A 16811-nucleotide genomic window follows, 5' to 3' on the forward strand; every position below is an offset into this window, starting at 1 on the left:
AAGACTTTTAATACGTTTTTTTTACTCCATTGCAAATAGGTTTTCCGTAAGCATAAACCAAACTAAATACTATGCTCAATGTATCTTGTTGTAAGCATGTTTTATTATTTTTACTGGAAAAATATCCATCAAAATAATTATTTTCAGTGCATTTGTGTCGTTTCTGTCTTGTCCTCTGTGTACAGTATGCTTATTCTCCGGTGTGTTCTTTCTGCCAGGTGTCAGTTATCACATCAGGTGTGTGTTTCTCTCTTTCAGGATCAGTACTGCGTGACTATGACCGAGGGGAGACGTCTTCACTTTCGGAAGTGAAGCGCTACCCTAGGACTGTGGGTTCGGAGAGACCCGTTCCTGAGCTTTGGAGAGACAGAGCGGCTCTTAGGAAAACCATATCTGTCGATGACCGTTTTCTACAGCAAACACCTAGAGAACATCACAGACTCCTTAGCCGACTGGAGAGAGGCAAGAAGAAGCTCAGGAACATCCATGTAAGTGATAGCGATGTGTTGCATTGCTGGTTAGATGTAAAGAGAAAATGTAAAGATCCATAGAGAAAATACGTCGCTCAAAGTTATAAACTTGTTTGCTGCAATGGCTTGTTTGTGTGCTTGAATGCAAATAGGACAGCTCAGAGCGCATATATCATTGTGGGTGGATTTTGATGTTCCTCGCAGTGTTTTGACAGTTTCACAGCTGCTGTCGTGTCTGCCATGAACCTTAAGTCTACTTAAGGTCTTAACTGTTTAAATAAGAAGTGTATTTGCCCAGAATTTATATTTGTTACTTTTTATTCATCTGTCATCCTACACCGGTGAGTCAGTGCTTTCAGGGCACCTAAATAGGTGCTCCTTTGTAAGCTAATGTTGGTAACATGAACATGAATTTAGACTGCATATATGTGCCTTAAGTAAGACTATACCGCTATGCAGTTATGAGAAAGTTGCTTATATAAGTGTGCTTGTGTAGGTTGTGTTGTAGGTAGATGAAAGTGTTTGTGATCTTATTTGTTGGCATCAAAAAACCACGAACATGATTAATAATGATGTTTGTGCATTTGTAACTTTTCAAACTGGTGGAATGAATGTTTTGTGAACACATAATAATAAGTAGTCACATTGCCGTTCTCTTTTTTGGTGGTAGGTGACCTCCAAGCACAAACATGAAACTCTGCCTATAAGTAGTCGTTCAGCAGATGCGTTTTTTAATACATAAAGACATCAAACTGTTTAAAAATTGTTTAAACTTTGGGTTTGCGGGTGATGTACTTTCTCCAATTCTGGTTGGGAGTATTTTAAGGCCCATGATGGTAGCTTTTAAATTTTGAGACCCTGCTTAATAATATGAATTATTTGTAATTGAGTATCCAATAATATTTTTAAAAAGTTTTTGAGTTTCTGAAAACGAAGCCTGCAAAGCGATTTATTGCGACTAATCGTTTGCAGAATAAACGTTTTTGTTTACATTATACACTCACCTAAAGGATTATTTGGAACACCATACTAATACTGTGTTTGACCCCCTTTCGCCTTCAGAACTGCCTTAATTCTACATGGCATTGATTCAACAATGTGCTTAAAGCATTCTTTAGAAATGTTGGCCCATATTGATAGGATAGCATCTTGCAGTTGATGGGGATTTGTGGGATGCACATCCACGGCACGAAGCTCCAGTTCCACCACATCCCAAAGATGCTCTATTGGGTTGAGATCTGGTGACTGTGGGGGCCATTTTTGTACAGTAAACTCTTTGTCATGTTCAAGAAACCAATTTGAAATGATTTGAGCTTTGTGACATTGTGCATTATCCTGCTGGAAGTAGCCATCAGAGGATGGGTACATGGTGGTCATAAAGGGATGGACATGGTCAGAAACAATGCTCAGATAGGCCGTGGCATTTAAACGATGCCCAATTGGCACTAAGGGGCCTAAAGTGTGCCAAGAAAACATCCCCCACACCATTACACCCCCACCACCAGCCTGCACAGTGCTAACAAGGCATGATGCATCCATGTTCTCATTCTGTTTACACCAAATTCTGACTCTACCATCTGAATGTCTCAACAGAAATCGAGACTCATCAGACCAGGCAACATTTTTCCAGTCTTGAACTGTCCAATTTTGGTGAGCTTGTGCAAATTGGAGCCTCTTTTTTATATTTTTGTGGAGATGAGTGGTACTCGGTGGGGTCTTCTGCTGTTGTAGCCCATCCACCTCAAGGCTGTGCGTGTTGTTGCTTCACAAATGCTTTGCTGCATACCTCGTTTGTAACGAGTGGTTATTTCAGTCAAAGTTGCTCTTCTATCAGCTTGAATCAGTCGGCCCATTCTCCTCTGACCTCCAGCATCAACATGGCATTTTCGCCCACAGGACTGCCTCATACTGGATGTATTTACCTTTTCACACCATTCTTTGTAAACCCTAGAAATGGTTGTGTGTGAAAATCCCAGTAACTGAGCAGACTGTGAAATACTCAGACAGGCCCGTCTGGCACCAACAACCATGCCACCCTCAAAATTCCCATTCTGACATTCAGTTTGGAGTTCAGGAGATTGTCTTGACCAGGACCACACCCTAAATGCATTGAAGCAACTGCCATGTGATTGGTTGATTAAATAATTGCATTAATGAGAAATTGAACAGGTGTTCCTAATAATCCTTTAGGTGAGTGTATTTGTGTACTGTGTATAATAATTATGTATATATAAATGCACACAGATGCAAGTAAATATTTAAAAATATTTACATGTGTATATACATTTTTATATTTATATATAATTTATATTATATATAATTATGAATACTTAATATATAAATAGATTTTTTTTCCTTTAAATTATACATGCATGCTTGTATATTTAAATATATTATATTATTCACCATACATATAGATTTTTGATGTAAACACAACATTTTATTCTGCAAACGATTAGTCATGATTAATCATTTGCAGCACTACTGAAAATCCATACTACAAAGAGAGCATGCTTGGCATTTCAATAATAAATAAAAAAATAAATAAAACGACTAAATCAAAAAATTAAAATAAAACATACTTATATTAATATTAAAACAATGTGGCAACAATGGCAGTCACCATCCAATCTCAGAGTAACCAGAAAACATTTAAGCTTTGAAAGAACCCCAGTATTAAATGAATAAATCCACTTGACTTGTGTCATATATTTTAAGTGTCCTGAAGATATTTATTCCACTACTGTCTTGTTGTGGATATCCCTGTATTTCCAGTTACACCTTATTTAAAAATAAGCATCCTAAAACTGCCTTAAGCAGGGAGGTACAAGTTAAGACTTTCATCAATAATGGATTATATTTTAGTTTGTTTTTCACCAAATCCTTTTGTATGCCTTCAGGACACTTAAAATATACAGCACAAGTTTTTTGTTTAACTTTTGGGTCCTTTTTAAGCTTGAAGAGGCAGTCACCATCCACTCCCATTGTAACCACAAAACCCAAAACAATACTTTTTTATCTGTATTTGGGTTCTTAAGAACAAAGAAAGACATTGGAAGATCAAATGACCTGAGAGTGAGTAAATAATGACATAATTTTTGTTTTTGGCAGAGCTCAACGCAAATACATTTTTATACTGGCCCAGTCGGGCCAGTGGCTCAGGTTTCACTTGCCCAGCCAAAATTTTCACTGTCCCCAATAAAAAATGTCAGTGTCACATATTTAAAAAGAATAATTTAAAAGTCAAATATAATTGTATACATATACAACAGACAACGAAAAAAGGCTCCCAACTTTTCTGCTTTACCTGTAAACTAACAGCAAATTGTGCAAAATATTGCATTGTTTCTTTCGTCATGCGTAAATGTCTGCTTGCAAGATGTTAAATAATATACATTGGTGAAAATATATTTTAGTGACTGAGGGTGAACCACTGGAACGATCGGGCAAGTGACAATACTTTTTACTGGCCCGAACGTCTCTCATGCTTGCCCTGGGCCACCGGCAGTCCTTTATGTTGAGCCCTGTTGGGTGAACATCACTTTAAGTGTGAGAGAGATTCACTATTGTGAATAGTGTGGAGGCTTGTATGACTCATTCATACAATAGGGTTTTGACACTGTCATAGTAAACTTTAAAAACAATATCTCAAGAATGCTACATTATACTATCTCCATTTATGGCATCCTGCAGGGACCGATTGCATAAGAATGCACATTGTCCAAAGCTCATGTGACAGTCATGAGCTGTAATGTCAGAAGCAAGATGTGGGAAAAATACAGTCGATGCTTTAAAGCACTGACCAAATAAATCTTTTATATCTATTATTAAAAATCTATTATATTATTATATAAAATATTTGGCAGTGTCGAAAATCAGCTTTCATCTCAACAATGTTAAATATCAATATGGTGTGTGGTAGTCTATCCTCTGAATGCACCAAAGCAGATGGTGTGAGTAGATGTGCTCTCGTAATGTGACAATAATGTTGTGCTGCGATAGCCAAAGCACCACAGGAATCTCTCTCAAGGGAAGCAGTAAAGGAACCTGATCTGGCACAATGGGAAATGTGACACGTGCTGCACACATGGGTTCAGGTTTCATTCTCACTGCCATTTACCATCGTTTCCATAGCAATGAATGAGTGACGGGTGAGTGGTCTTCAAAGTCAGATTATGTAATGTTTTGTGTGTGTAGCATGCAAGCGGTGTTTTTATTGACACTTACCGTGTAATTTATTTCTGAACGCAAAATATGCAGAGGTCATCATCATTAACAAGAAACACAAGTCCGGTAATTGGTTTGTTCTTGGAAAAGAAAATTGATAGAGATTGTTTTCTGGTGTTGTTAGTTCTGCAGTGCGTCTTCCTTAGCCAGTTAAATGAGAACTCTCAGGAGATGTCATTATACAAGCACTGAGTCAAGTATTGCACATCATGTAGATGAGTTATTGCACACTAGGCAGTAAAGTACTTCATAAAGTAAAGTATTGCACACAATGGGAGAGTAATAAAGCAACAGAATGTAAACAGATACTATAACAGAATATAAACTGGTACTGTATAGATTAAAATATAATGAGGTAGTATATTGTATATGGTGTAAAAATATACTGAGGTAGTATATAAAGAAGTATATAGTGTAAAATATAATGAGGTGGTATATAGTATATGGCATAAGTATTAGGCCTTCTGAGGGAAGTATATAGTATAAAAATATACTGAGGTAGTATATAGTATATGGTGTAAAAACATAGGCGTTCTGAGATAGTATATAGTATATGGTGTTAAAGCCCAGTCTCACGAAATTACGTACCTATAAGCCATTGTCGCTTCGGTTTAGGGTTAGATTTACATAAAATGACGTCCTTGCCCAAACCCAACTCTAACCCTAACACCAGGCAACAATGGTTTAAAAATTAGAAAATATTTAAAAAAATCAGAATTTTTTTTTTATAAACCAATCCTTAAAGTGACATCCTAACGCAAACACCAAATCTTACGGTAAACCGAAGCGACAATGGTTTGAAAATAGGAAAAAGCAGTTGAGTAACCAATACGTGACAATGACACATAAAAATAAATTTGTGATACGATTACAAAAAAAACGCGGAAATTCGTGACAGTATCACGAAAAAGAATAAAAAAATTACGTGCCTATAGGTACGTAATTTTGTGAGACTGGGTAGCTGAGGGAATAAAGGCTATAGTAGCCTATATGGTGTTAAATATACTGGGGTAGTATAAAGTATACAGTGTTTAATATACTGAGAGAGTATATAGTATATAGTATGATGTTAAATATACTGGGGTAGCATATAGAATAAAAATATACTGAGGTTATATGTCAGCCCAGTCTTATGAAATTTCGTTATATAGTCACGTAACTTTTTGATTCTTTTTTCGTGATATTATCACGAATTTGCGCGTTTTTTCGTGATCGAATTCCTGTTTTCGTGTGATTGTCGCGTATTGGTTGCTCAACTGTTTTGTCAAATTTTCTTACCATTGTCACTTCGGTTTAGGGTTAGATTTACATAAAACATCTTATAGACATCCCTACCCAAACCCAACTCTAACCCTAACGCCTGGCGACATAAAAAAATAAATCAAAAAATAGTATAAACCAATATATAAAGTGACATTCTAATACAAGTACCAAATCTAACCCTACACCGAAGCGACAATGGTTTGAAAATAGGAAAAAGCAGTTGAGTAACCAATACGTGACAATGACACATAAACAGAAATTTGTGATACGATTACAAAAGAAAAAACGCGGAAATTCGTGACAGTATCACGAAAAAGAATTAAAAAATTACGTGCCTGTAGGTAAGTAATTTTGTGAGACTGGTTAGCTTATATGGTGTTAAATATACTGGGGTAGTATAAAGTATACAGTGTTTAAAATACTAAGGGAGTATATAGTATATTATGTTAAATATACTGGGGTAGCATATAGAATAAAAATATACAGTACTGAGGTAAAATGTTAGCCCAGTCTCATGAAATTTCGTTATATAGTCACGTAACTTTTTGATTCCTTTTCATGATATTATCACGAATTTCCATGTTTTTTCGTGATCGCATAACGAATTCCTGTTTTCGTGTGATTATCACGTATTGGTTACTCAACTGTTTTGTACTATTTTCTTACTATTGTCCCTTCGTTAAGGGTTAGATTTACATAAAATGATATCCCTACCCAAACCCAACTCGCCAGGCGACATATAAAAAAATAAATCTGAAAAAATAGTATAAACCAATATATAAAGTGACATTCTAATGCAAGCACCAAATCTAACCCTAAACCGAAGCGACAATGGTTTGAAAATAGGAAAAAGCAGTTGAGTAACCAATACGTGATAATCACACAAAAACAGGAATTTGTTATAAGATCACGAAAAAACGCGCAAATTCGTGATAATATCACAAAAAAGAATCAAAAATGTATGTGACTATATCACGAAACCTCGTGAAACTGAGTAGAGTATTTAGTATATGGTGAAAAAAATAGCCCTTCTGAAGTAGTATATACTATAAAAATATACTGAGGTAGTAAATAGTATATTGTATAAAATAATGAGGCAGTATATAGTATAAACTGATAGTATATACTGTAAAAATATACAATATCTAAGTAGACGTACACTGAGGTATACAGAGGATTTTTTTACCTGTTTCATTTAATAATTAAAGGACATAATATGAACGGACTCAAAAAAGTTCAGAACCAAGTAAGACTCAGTTATTTATGAGAGAGGCTGCATGCACTTTTTCGCGCAACCAGTGAGTACATCATAATAGAATGATGTGTTGTCTATTTATTATCTTTGCATTATACTGCAGCGAGATTGGCATTGAAAAAACAAGAGCATAAAGCGAGCATTAAGTCCATCCAGACAGACTAATGAAATTGTAGGACTATTACGGTCGACTAGATTGATAATCTGCATGCGCTATTAAAACTAAGTGGGAATTTACAGTTCATAAAAATCTTTATTGTACATTCCCATCTCTCCGCTGTCATTTCTGAACAATTGTTCCACGAGATTGCTCCATAGCCAAAAATATGTGCCAATAGGTTTAGAGGCAGGCAGAATATGAACGTGTGGCGTAATAAAGCCGAGCATTTGAATTCTTGGATTCTGAGAAGATTTCCAAGAAGTGACCTGTTCAATCCACAACCTAGGTTCAGTTTTATTTCATTCCCAGAATGCTCCTCCTGGATGAGTTGTCAAGCTTTAAAGCCCCATGTCCGGAGAAAACACAGTAACGCAGATATTCCAGAATTTTTCCTTGCTAACAGCTCACGCATGACCGCATGGAAAATGTCAATGGGGATATCTTTTGTTATGCTGAATAGTAAAACCATTAGAATAGAAATGTACCTGAAAATTGAACCTTCAAGGCTGCTGTGGTGTACAGAGACTGCAGCACATTTTGCGCAATGATGGGTAAGTTAGTCTCTCCCTATAGGCAATAATGGAGGGTTGGTTTGAACGTCTGTCATAAAGATGCATTTAAAAAATAAAACCAAATTTGTCCAAAGCTACAGTCTAGTAATATTTGTGTAAAATTATGGTTATTTGTTTATGGACCATTTGCATTGGCATTTGATCGAATAGATGACCCCATCCCAGGCTAAAGTCTCATAATCTTATTCTGAGATAAGGAGCATTCAAGTTTGATTTCAATTATTGATTTCACATTCATTTCAATCTTTCCCTTACTCAGTCAATATCAAAGATGTATAACATTTTGTGTACAAAAAAATGGCTTTAGCTGGGTTTTCACAGACTGAATGTGCAATTGGTGAGCGAAATTGGTGATGCCTAATTAATATTCATGAGCCATGCTGATAAGGCTTACAATGTTTTCCCCCACCATTCTTTATCAGATCATTTCTACACCAAGGTCTGTACTGCATTGCAGAGAAATATCCGCCATAAAAATTAAGTTGGAAGCCACAGACCAATGCTGCAATTTATTGCTCTCGGTTTAACACGTTACCATGGTGCTTGGTTAGTGCTGGTCTGAAGGTCCGGTCTTTTAGCTCAAGGTGCATACAAAGCATTGAAAGTGATGTGGTAGGATGGTCAGGAGCATGAAAAGCAATCTTCCCGACAGCTGGCTCTGAGGAATTGTTTCATGAGGAATAAATCACGCTGTGTTATGGCTTCAAGCTTTACTCCGTAATCTACAGTACTCATAAGGCATTGATAAATGGACCTGCTGTAATTGTTGCACAGCATCCGCTTGTTTTATAAAGGTTTTTCGGATATGTCTGGTATGACCATCCGCAAAGGATTGGTAATAGATCTCCATCAACTTCCTGGAACCATGCATTGAATTATCATTACACGGACAGCATGGTGCGCAATTTGTATTCCCTGCTGAGGTTTTCGAATTTTCAGCCTCTTCAAGGGAAATGTACTGTACTTCAGCTTCCAGCCCCTCCCTCTAATGCCTGTATTCCCTGCGCCCACCCCTGCATTCCTGCTAGGGATGTTTACCTCCAGACTTCTGTCAGACGTCCTGGTTCCTCTGCCGCCCCCCTCCTCGCCTCCTCGGTGCGGCGGTCTCTGGCAGCGCCTGCTGGATTCCTTCGTGTCTATCACTCTAATCAGACGGCCAGACTCATTACAGGGTCCACTTAGTCAAGCGCCGCCAAAAGAGAACTCGTCTGCTCTCTAATGGGGGAGGGCTATTTTCTTTTCACTTCTAGATCGACTCGAAAGTTTTAGTGCCCTCGGCGAAGCTTTACTTCATGAAAAGACCATAAGAGGGCAAGCTTGCCCTCTCTTTGCATTGCCGAAACTGCAGTTTAGCCTAAGGTGATGCGCGTGGGTAGAAGACTTTGCAGAAGGATTTCAAAGCCTTGTTGCACCCAGACGTCGTAATAGTTTGGATAACAATGAGCAGCAGCCTAGCTTGAATCTTTAGTTTCAGATGTTTATGATTGTCTTGTCTGTGTGGGTGGAATCAATTTTGCAGCACATTAAGAAGGAAAAGAACAAATCAGACTGTCTTTTCAGAGAGTCACGGAGGTGTACATTTTAAGTCACGATTTGAATTCCTATCTAAAATCGGTATGAGAACATACAGTATTAAAATAATGTACCTTTGTGATGTAAAAGTAATAAGAGGTACAGTACGTTCTCAAAAGTAAAGGGGTGCCACAGAGGAACCATTTTTGGTTCTTCAAAGAACATTTCAAGTGAAAGAAAATGAAGAATGAATTCTAATGAATACAAAGAAAGATATTTTGTAACAAAACCGTTTTTTTCCTTCTACGGAAGTCAATATTCATTAAAATATATTCCTTTGTGTTCATCACAACAAATACATTTATACTGGTTTGTAACAACATAAGAGTGAGTAAATGATAACAGAATGTTTATTTTTGGGTGATTTATCCCTTTTAATAATTTGATGCCAGTCCTCTTGATGTGAAACAAGGCAATGTGTAGTGATGCATCAAAATTGTGGACATTGAAAATCTAAAAAGGAAAATACAGCTTAAACAGATCAGATAACTGAAGCATTAACATGGAAAAATAAACAGAGCGCAGGAGAATTTATTCAAGTTGAATCATATTTAATGTAAATGGCAGCTGCTGCTGACTGAAGAGCTCAAGTTTACAGTTGATGAGATCCAGACACTTGATCTGTATGTGTGTCACACCAATTAAATAAAAATAGGCATACTCACTTGTTACATAACAATAAACATTTGTAGTAGTAAAGGCTCATTTAAAATACGCATTTCAGTTTCGGTTTTCGTCTTAGCGTGTCTAGGAATTTTCTTTTTGGTGCATTACCAATGTGTATTCAAATGCACTCTGTTTTTCTTAATCAACATCAATATTATTCATACATATATTACTGTAAACACTATAAATTTTTTTATTGCACTTACATTTTTTAGTTTAATCAACTTTTAAAGGGATAGTTCACTTTAAAATACAATTTTGTCATCATTTTCTCATCCTCATTTTGTTGTAAACCTGTACGAATCCTTTCTCTGATGAACACAAAAGAAGATATCCTGAGAAATGATGGCAAACACACAGCAGACAGTGACCACTGACTTCCATAGTAGTAAAAAAATCTTTTGGAAGTATCGTGATAAAAGATGAAGAAAATATTTTGATAAATGATGGTAAGCACACAGTTGACGATACGCATTAAATTCCATCATATTTTTTTATTCCTACTATGGAAGTCAATGGTCACAATCTGCTGTGTGTTTACCATCATTTCTCAAAATATCTTCTTTTGTGTTCATCAGAAAAAAATAAATTCGTGCGGGTTTGGAACAGCATGGGGATGGGTGAATGGTGACAGAATTTTCATTTTAAAGTGAACTGTCCCTTTAATTTCAATTAATTTCAACTTTCTTGTGATGAGTTACTATATTGTAAATTAAAAAAATAAAGTTAAATTAGCTTAAGTTATTTCAACTTTATTTTATAATTTATAGCAACTTCTCACTAGCCAAGAATGTTTAAATTATTGTAAACACAAGTTAATTAAACTTTTTAAGTGCGACAAGGAATTTTTACAGTGAGTAAAACATTTTGGTGAGCGGGCAAGTATTTTACCATTTTCAAACAGCATTTAGCTTTACTATTTGATTTAAAATGTGGTGTGACCAATTCAAATATTCAAATATAAAACTCAAAATATTCTCCATAGTCCGAATCAACATGAGGTCATACTGTATTTGCTACATGTATGATAACAGAGTTGTATAGTACTTAAGTATTTTTACTTTCTACATAAAAGTACATTTTCAATTATTCGTATTTTATTAGTGTTTTTCTTTGGAAAACAAACATTCCAAAACATATTATCAGAATTTTTACTCCACTACATTTCATAATTTCAAGTTTTTGGTTTATATTTAATATTTAAGTACATTAAACATCAAACTCAAGAAAGTAAAAGTACAGTAAAAGTACACAATTTTTATGTAATTAGGCATTAAATAATTTTTTATATGCAATATATAATGAATACACAGTATGATTCTATGCTTTAGAATGTAGTGAACATTTTTTAGTAAAGAAAAGTAATTTTTTTCCCAAGACAAACACTCTGATAAAGCATAGATGCTTGGAAAATGTAAATAAAATACTTAAGTATTATACACCTCTGTATGATAATAAAAGAATCAGCTAAATGCAATATAGCATGTCACACTCTTTACACACTCAAGTTTCTATTTGTTAGTTATACAGTACAATTTTCAGAAACGTCCTTCAGGATCTTCTGCATATTTCACCTTTTTCCAACAGTGAATGTATGATGTTGAGATTCATCTTTTCACACTAAAGAAGCTCATACACAACTGTTACAAAAGATACAAACATTCATTTATGCTCAAAATGGCTAAATGATACATGAAAGGCCAAAGGGGACATATCATGAAAATCTGACTCGTTCCATGTTTAAGTGCTATAATTGGGTCCCCAGTGCTTCTATCAACCTAAAAATGTGATAAAGATCAACCCAGTAACTTAGTTTTGGTAAACCATTTTCTGCAAGCATGTGAAAAAAGTCATTGAAATTTGGCTCCCCTTGTGATGTCAGAAGGGGATAATATCGCCCCTTAATCTGTCCAGTCTAACCACAGCATTTTAAAGTACACACCTAAAAATTTAATATTTTTGCTCACACCTACAAAGTGGCAATTTTAACATGTTATAATAAATTATCTGTGGGGCATTTTGAGCTAGAACTTCACATATAATCTGGGGACACCAAAGATTTATTTTACATCTTAAAAAAGTCTTGTAAAATGTCCCCTTTAAGAAAAGGGGTATGTACTAGTGATTCACGGCTTGGCGTTTTTTCCAACCCGCGGGTCCCGCTTTTATGAAATATTTGGCCCGCCCCAACCCGCCCTGCACCAATGTATCTATTTTTTTTAAATGATAAACATTTTCAACATTTACAAAGCAGCGTTTGTATTATCTATTCACAAATTCTCTACCTTAATTTCTCCAGCAGATTGTCTTTCATCTTTTATTTCTCCGTTTGTTTTGTTGTTGTGCTGGCAGCGGAGCTACTTGGCGCTTTCGTGACGTGAGGCCAAAGGTTTGGGAATATCAAGCTACGTTGGCCAAGTTACGTTGTGGAAGTTATGTTGCCACGTAGGCCTTTTTAATGACCACCCCAACCCACCCCGCAATAAAGTTGCAATTTTTTAGTTGAGAGAGGTGGCAGCTTTCCCGCGAGTGGACGTGATTTCAGCTCATGCCACAGCATTTTTCAGAGATTTTGAACTTATTTTATTTACTTAGCGTTTTTTCCATCATTCAATTTTGGTTGGGTGGTTAAAAACACATTTTTTTTGTGGTGTGACAAACTCATTTAATATCTGAATCTACATAGATTTTAATATCCAGTGGCGACCAGTGACTTCTTTTTTCGAGTTCATCACAATATGTATGTAGCCCGTTCATGTGTGTGGTTCATTATTTCAAAATATGGGTTCTGCGCATCGAGTGATCCTATGTGCATCATGTGTCTTGTCAAAATAAGTGCCTGCTGCAGACGCATCTAAAGGGTTTATGATAAAAAAGATGCTTGCGTTTGCCAGATACTTACATAATCTCATGCGTAATCAGAGTTTACTGTTAAGGGAGTGTCTTGGGTGTATTTTGTGAAAGTGAGCAACACACATGACACTCCTAACACATATTTTTAATTTGCGCCCCTCAGATGAGCAGTCACGAGCCGCCCACTGCCTACATCATACATAATTTACTGTCAATAATATATAAACTCTTCAACTGGGTTATTTTAGTATTTTTGATGTTATTATGTGTTGTGGACTGTACGTTAACATCTGTTATGTGATATACTGTAGCTTGTTCAGGTATTGTTCATGTAAACATCTTGCAGATTCTGCATGCGCTGTCAGAAAAAAAGGGTAAATTTTTTCTAAGAGTGTGGTGTATATAAACTTATGATCTCACACTTGCATAACACATTTTTATTACTCACCTTGATAATACAAGAAGAGAATGCTACTGTTTATCACTCCAGCCTGCATCTTCCCCCACAACAGCACCCTAATGAATAATCAAGCTACCCAATTTGCTAATGTGTTGTGAAATGCCTGCACCGTATGAAAGACGGTTGTCACCTAGACATATAAAATAGTTGGGCAGGCCATGAATTTCAGCCGTCACTTAATATTGCTGCCACAGGGCCCGGGAGCTGCCAGGAGTGGGCTGCCAGGGACATCGCCACAGCCCCCTCTTCCTCCCAGACCAGAAGCGAGATCTGGACTATGAATGCTAGCATTGCTCCCCTAATTGGGCCTGGGAGAGGTTTAACAACCATGCTACAGTTTACTCTACTGACAAATAGAAAAATAAAGGCCTTGTTCAAATTAGCACAGTGAAGTGAGAAGTTCGAGAAGCCCTTGACTGTCTTGGCTGTCAGCTCAAGCGTGCCCAGCTTAATCTACAGAAAGAGGTTATTTGAGTTCACTTCAGGCTGTTCGCTTCATTCATACGTCCAGAGCTGAAAACGGACTTCAGTTTTCACCGAGTATGATCTTATGAGCGGGGTCAAGATGCTGAAGGCTTTCTGCGCAGGTCAACATAGCAGTAGATAAACCAGGCATCCATAATAAGCTGCCAGCAGCAAAGCAGTTGGCGTTGAAATGTGCAGCTTATGTGCCCTCTTGTTAACTATGCATCTGAATGGCTGGACTGTATATCAATTAGTCAACATGAATTATTGATTACAGTAATTTGTGGTTACAAACCATCATATCTCATGGGCTGCTATTATGATACTCGTGTTCGCTTTTAATTTGTCCTATTATGTGCAACAACAGACAATGCAGTTGCCATGCTCTGTATTGAGGCTTTTTTCACCAAACGTGCATTTACATTTACAATTAGTGCCACCACATGCTGACTGCACGCTATTAAAGAAAAATGAGATATGTTAAATCTTGCTAAATAATTAATGTGATTATATTCAATTTGCAATGATAAGACTTTTTGTTTGTGGTTTGTAAATATATCTAAATTGTATTAAAATATCTTTAAAAAGTGTATAATTAACATATGTTTTACATTATTTTTGGGAAAAGAAAGCATCACTTTCTCTATCTTGCCAGTCTCTTGGCTATCTGCATCAATCTAAGTGTTTATACTTTAACTTACCGCAACTTTAAAGTTATTCTTATAACTAAGTGTTAAAATCATTAAGTTATTGCACACTATTACTATATGCATATTGCAATTTGGGCTGTCACAATTATGAACTAAATTTGAAACAGATAACCGCATTGTACTTATGTTGAAATGACATTTCTTCATCATTTGGGTCACATCAGATTTATATTTATGTGTTGATCAGTTTGATTAAAGTAATAACATCCTTATATTACATTTTCATTCTCACATGGGCAGTCATTGCCTTATTGTTAAATAGTCAGGCTTGTAACTCGAAGGTCGACAATTTGATCACGACTGAGGTGCACTTCTTAAAGGCGGGGTGCATGATCTCTGAAAAACACTTTGGAAAAGTGTAGCCAATCAGCAGTAAGAAGCGTGTCTACTAACCAAAATTGTTGCTTGGGTTTCGTATGTGTGGGGTGGGTCTATCAAAAGAAGGTCCTGATTCTATTGAAGTAGGGGGCATGTTTGTTTTTTAAATATCAACATTGGCTTTCAGAGATCATGCACCCTGCCTTTAAGCAAGGCACCTTACCAATACCTTTCTCTAGGTGCGTGTTCATTACTTTCTGAGAAGGGTTAAATCTAGAAGCCGCATTTCGAATATTACCATATTTGGCAATCGCATATCTTTATATCACTCTTATATACTTTATTACTTTTTGGTCAATTTATTGTGATTGTTTCTGCATTATAGAATTTTTTATTTCTTCACTGAGTAAATTACTTTAATATTTAAAGATGTTATGCATGTAATTATGGGCATAGGAATCATTATATATGGTGACCAAGACCCATCCACTTTTTAAAACCAATGATATTGGACCCATTCACTTTTTCTCTAATTTAGCGCATATGTCTGTTCACTTGTCAGAGCACCATCAGTCAAATCCATTTGTCAAAATAAAATAAAAAATGTAAACATTATACTATTCTTAGAGTAGAGCAAAAATGTCACAGAGAATGTCACATCGTCTTTTATTTAATTAAAGCATTTGTTTAATTAAATAGCAACAGAATGTGAAAATGGCATCTGGATGACTCTCACAAAATCCAGATTTAGGTGTCCAGCATCAACATTTTTAAAAAGCCCTTGAAGCCAATTTTTTTTGCACATATAAGATTAAGGTCTGAACTTACTATAACCCCATTATTTTTTGGGGCCATTTTTGCCTTTATTTGATATAAAGTAATTTCAGAGATGACAGGAAAGTATAGGGTGAAGAGAGGGGTATGGTATTGGCAAAGGACCTCAAGCCGGGATTCGAACTCCGGTCGCCAGAAGTGTGTCTGCACCATGTGTCAGAGCACCGTCCACTGCACCATTGGCTCCGACATAACCCCATTATTTTTTAGATTATCATTATCAAAAATGATCATTACCGCAACATGATATTATATTAAATATATGCATTTACAAACTCATGTTTCGGTAATGAGAACTAAAAAGTTGTCTAGGCACTATGACAAACAAAATTTTAACTTTTATCTGGAATGAAAAAATAAGAACTGCTTATCTGGTAGCCATCTTGTGTGTCACAGTCAATTATGTCCCTTCCAACAATTTTTTTTGAAAATGTTAGTTCCTTAAGGGCTTAAAAAATGATTGAAAATTGTTGAGGAGGATGAGAAAATTGGTCTTGGACACATTTATATTCCTTATTATCGTCTCTACATTTACCAATGATCACCAAATACCACATGTTTCTTTACTGTAAATGTTTATACTGTAGTATAACATGCACTGAAGCTTTTAATTTTTTAGATTTTTTAATTATAAATATTTCCATGTCAAAGAATCTAAATCCAGTCATGGACACGTTGCGGTAATGAAAATTTCTCCCTTAAATGTGGAAAAAACAACAAAATTAGTCTGTATGATGTCATTTGAAATCATGTGCAAAATTGTACATGAAAAGATGTTTATAACGTATGCTTCTTATTTTGATAGCATTTACTTTTTTATCAAAATGTTTCATGACACCTCATAAGTCTAATTTCGCGAAAATCACCCATCTACTTTAGTCATTTCTTGGGGTGGTGAACGAGGGGAACTACCCACATTTTTACTATCTGCGATATGCACATTTGCAATATTTTCAATATGCAATCACGCTCGCACACCTGTAAGC

The 16811-nt window shown here is 36.0% G+C and overlaps 1 protein-coding gene across 1 annotated transcript in view; it reads left to right on the forward strand.

The window, feature by feature from the left end:
• Positions 1-16811, forward strand: part of ankfn1a (ankyrin repeat and fibronectin type III domain containing 1a) — a 116220-nt gene that overhangs the window by 20710 nt on the left and 78699 nt on the right. Inside the window, exon 5 of the mRNA XM_055175586.2 lies at positions 259-488. Coding sequence (XP_055031561.2) covers positions 259-488 — 230 coding nt within the window. The remainder of the gene's footprint in view (positions 1-258; positions 489-16811) is intronic.

The sequence above is a fragment of the Misgurnus anguillicaudatus genome, chromosome 4 (assembly GCF_027580225.2).
Source record: "Misgurnus anguillicaudatus chromosome 4, ASM2758022v2, whole genome shotgun sequence".
NCBI classification, from domain to species: domain Eukaryota; kingdom Metazoa; phylum Chordata; class Actinopteri; order Cypriniformes; family Cobitidae; genus Misgurnus; species Misgurnus anguillicaudatus.